At 42.1% G+C, this 3,169-nt stretch overlaps 1 protein-coding gene across 1 annotated transcript; it reads right to left on the bottom strand.

Moving 5' to 3' along the window:
- Positions 1-1,935: 1,935 nt before the first annotated feature.
- Positions 1,936-2,865, bottom strand: LOC128060824 (olfactory receptor 8I2). Its single transcript, XM_052653192.1, has one exon. It carries the CDS (start codon positions 2,863-2,865, stop codon positions 1,936-1,938), a length of 930 nt encoding a protein of 309 aa, XP_052509152.1.
- Positions 2,866-3,169: the final 304 nt, after the last annotated feature.

Genomic DNA, 3,169 nt, shown 5'->3' with positions numbered 1-3,169 from the left:
GAATTCAATTACTTATAATCACCTATACAATGTATAATTCTGTATACATTCATTTCAATGTCCTAATACTAAGGAAAACATGATTTGAAAAGATATTTATAAATAAAAGATGTTGTGGTGAACCAAGGACGAAAGAGCAGATAAAACCAAGGAGGGTCCTGGAATGCAGGAGCAGAAACACCAGACCCTTATCATCCTTCCCTCCCCCGCGTTGTAACTATTAATGGATTTCAGGTCCTCCAGAGCAGTATAAGTATAGCCTGTCTTCCCTCCTACTGGATAGGGAGAAGGCATTTGCCTGACTCTGGAGAAGGCATTTACCTGACTCTGGAGAAGGCAATGGCAACCCACTCCAGTACTCTTGCCTGGAAAACCCCATGGACGGAGGAGCCTGGAAGGCTGCAGTCCATGGGGTCTCTAAGACTCGGGCACGACTTGAGCGACTTCACTTTCACTTTTCACTTTCCTGCATTGGAGAAGGAAATGGCAACCCACTCCAGTGTTCTTGCCTGGAGAATCCCAGGGACGGGGGAGCCTGGTGGGCTGCCATCTATGGGGTCACACAGAGCCGGACACGACTGAAGCAACTTAGCAGCAGCGGCAGCAGCCCCCCGCTCAGTATACCTGCCTCATCCAACCAGCAAATGGCCCGCCAGGCCCCATCCCGCTCCTTGCACTGTGGGTGTAAAAGTAGCCTAAGGACCCCTGTTCAGCGTCGGTTCTCCCTTGAGCTGGTCCGCTGTTCTAACAGCATCTCCCACTCTAATAAACTTTATTTCCCTCTCCTTCTGTCTCATGTCTAGAAATTCGTTTCCAACCCACGGCCAGACCCTGACAGATGTCTTTGAAATGATTTCTTAAATAGAATTTTCAACAAAACTAATAGTTTTTGAGTGCTAATGTGCACGTGTACTCAGTTGCTAAGGCATGTCCAATTCTTTGGGTTACCACGGACTGTAGCCTGCCAGGCTCCTCTGTCCATGGAATTCTCCAGCAAGCATACTGGAGTGGGTGGCCATTCCTTTTTCCAGGGGATCTTCCCAACCTAGGGATCAAACCCTGGTCCCCTGCATTGCAGGCAGACTCTTTAGCGTCTGAGCCACCATCTCTATAGATCCTATGCATACCCTATAGATATCTCCAAAATGCCTCAGGAATTGTGCTATAGCCAGTGCTTTATTAATCTACACACACACACACAAACAGTTTATTCAGTCTTTGAACTTAGAGAGGCACATTGTATTTGTTAAGAAATGGAACTCTGTGGTTTTTGAAATATTCTCTACTTCATAAAATGAGGTTTCATAGATAAATGGTAAGAATTTTAACTCTCACAGCAAAATGAATGGGCATTAACAAGAGATTTCTCTGTATTACCCAATGTCCTCTTATCACTTGTGTTTACACCTCATGAAAATTAATAACTCTAATCCCTCACCATTCCCTTCCGGCCACAGATTTATAATCACTTTTATTATTTCTCTATGCCTTCACTTCCTCTAGGCTAATCAGCAATCATTTCTTGTTAATAGTATTTGAGTCATCATTTTTTAATCTACCAATTTTCTACTCTCAATTTGTTGATAATGGAGAAAACACCATGTCCAAACTTATAAAAAATCAATTTAATAGTAGTTCAACATTTTGCAGTGTGATGGCATAATTATAGGTGGGGTTTAGCCACCATTCAGATGCTTTACGTATCTGTGCATGTCTATGTCTGAAAAATTTTAGCACTGAAATGAACACTTTCCATGGTGATCCAGTATCCATATCAACAAATAAAATGATAATTCATCTCCTGCATTTCATGACTCTGTTATCATTTATTTTGTCTTATTCTTTCAGGGGTTACTCTACTAGTTCCCAGATTTTTGAGCCATTGAATGCCTGAAGCACTCTAGGTTTGCTTTAGTTGCAACATGTACAGATTTGTCATAGAAACAGTTTTTGAAATGCTCTCAGGAGAGCATTCTTTACATCTTTGTTCCTCAAACTATAGATAAGCGGATTCAGCATGGGAATGACAATGGTATAGAATACAGATGCCACCTGTGCCTGGGTCAAGGAAGATGTGTTATCAGGCTGCAAATACGTGAAAATCAGGGACCCATAGAAGACGGTCACCCCCATGATGTGGGACATACAGGTGGAAAAGGCTTTCTGTCTCCCTGCTGCAGACCGGATCTGCAGGATGGCTGAGATGATGGCAATGTAGGTGACCGTGATGATGAAGAGAGAGCTAAGAAGGGTGAAACCAGCTAAAACAAAGATCACCATTTCTGTGCTGAATGCATCCACACAGGACAGAGCCAGAAGCGCTGTGGTGTCGCAGAAAAAGTGATTGATGCTGGCATCACAGAATGCCAATCTGCTGATCACACAGATGGAGAACAGAGAATTGGTGAAGCCGATCATGTAAGGGATGACTCCCAACCACCTGCACACCGTCTGGGACATGACCACAGAATACAGTAAGGGATTGCAGATAGCCACATAGCGGTCATAGGCCATGGACCCCAGAAGGAAACACTCACTACACACTAAACCCACAAAAAAATACATTTGAACAAGGCAGCCAACGAAGGAGATGGTTTTCTGAATTGACTGGAGATTTACCAGTGCCTTGGGTGTTACAGTAGAAGAATAAAATATATCAATGAATGCTAAATTGCTAAGGAAAAAGTACATAGGTGTGTGGAGCTGACAGTCGAATCTGATTATCAGAATTAGTCCAAGGTTCCCCAAAACAGTGATGAGATAAATAAAGAGGAACATCATGAAGAGGCTGACTTGTAGCTCAGGGTGATTTGCAAATCCAGAGAGGATGAAGAACGTCACCTCCGTGAAATTTTTCCCAGCCATTTCTGTCAACTCAGACCCTTGACTTCTCTGTTGAAAAATGATAAGAAAAGTTAGAGGAAATTCAAATCCAAAGGCATGATAACCAGCACTGACCTAGATTCCCATAATGAGAGAGTAACAGATGGGAAGCAAATATTAAATGACTTCAAGTTAACTGAGAATTTATATATGATTTTAATTAAAAAAAAATAGAACTAACAAACACTAATCAAAAATTCCAAGTGCATATTCACTGGAATTGGCTGCCCTCTATAAAAACCAAATCTATCTGGATTGCTTTTTAAAGAAATTTCTCTAGAGATAA

The sequence above is a fragment of the Budorcas taxicolor genome, chromosome 15 (genome assembly GCF_023091745.1).
Source record: "Budorcas taxicolor isolate Tak-1 chromosome 15, Takin1.1, whole genome shotgun sequence".
NCBI classification, from domain to species: Eukaryota; Metazoa; Chordata; class Mammalia; order Artiodactyla; family Bovidae; genus Budorcas; species Budorcas taxicolor.
This window is presented reverse-complemented; position numbering and strand designations above follow the sequence as displayed.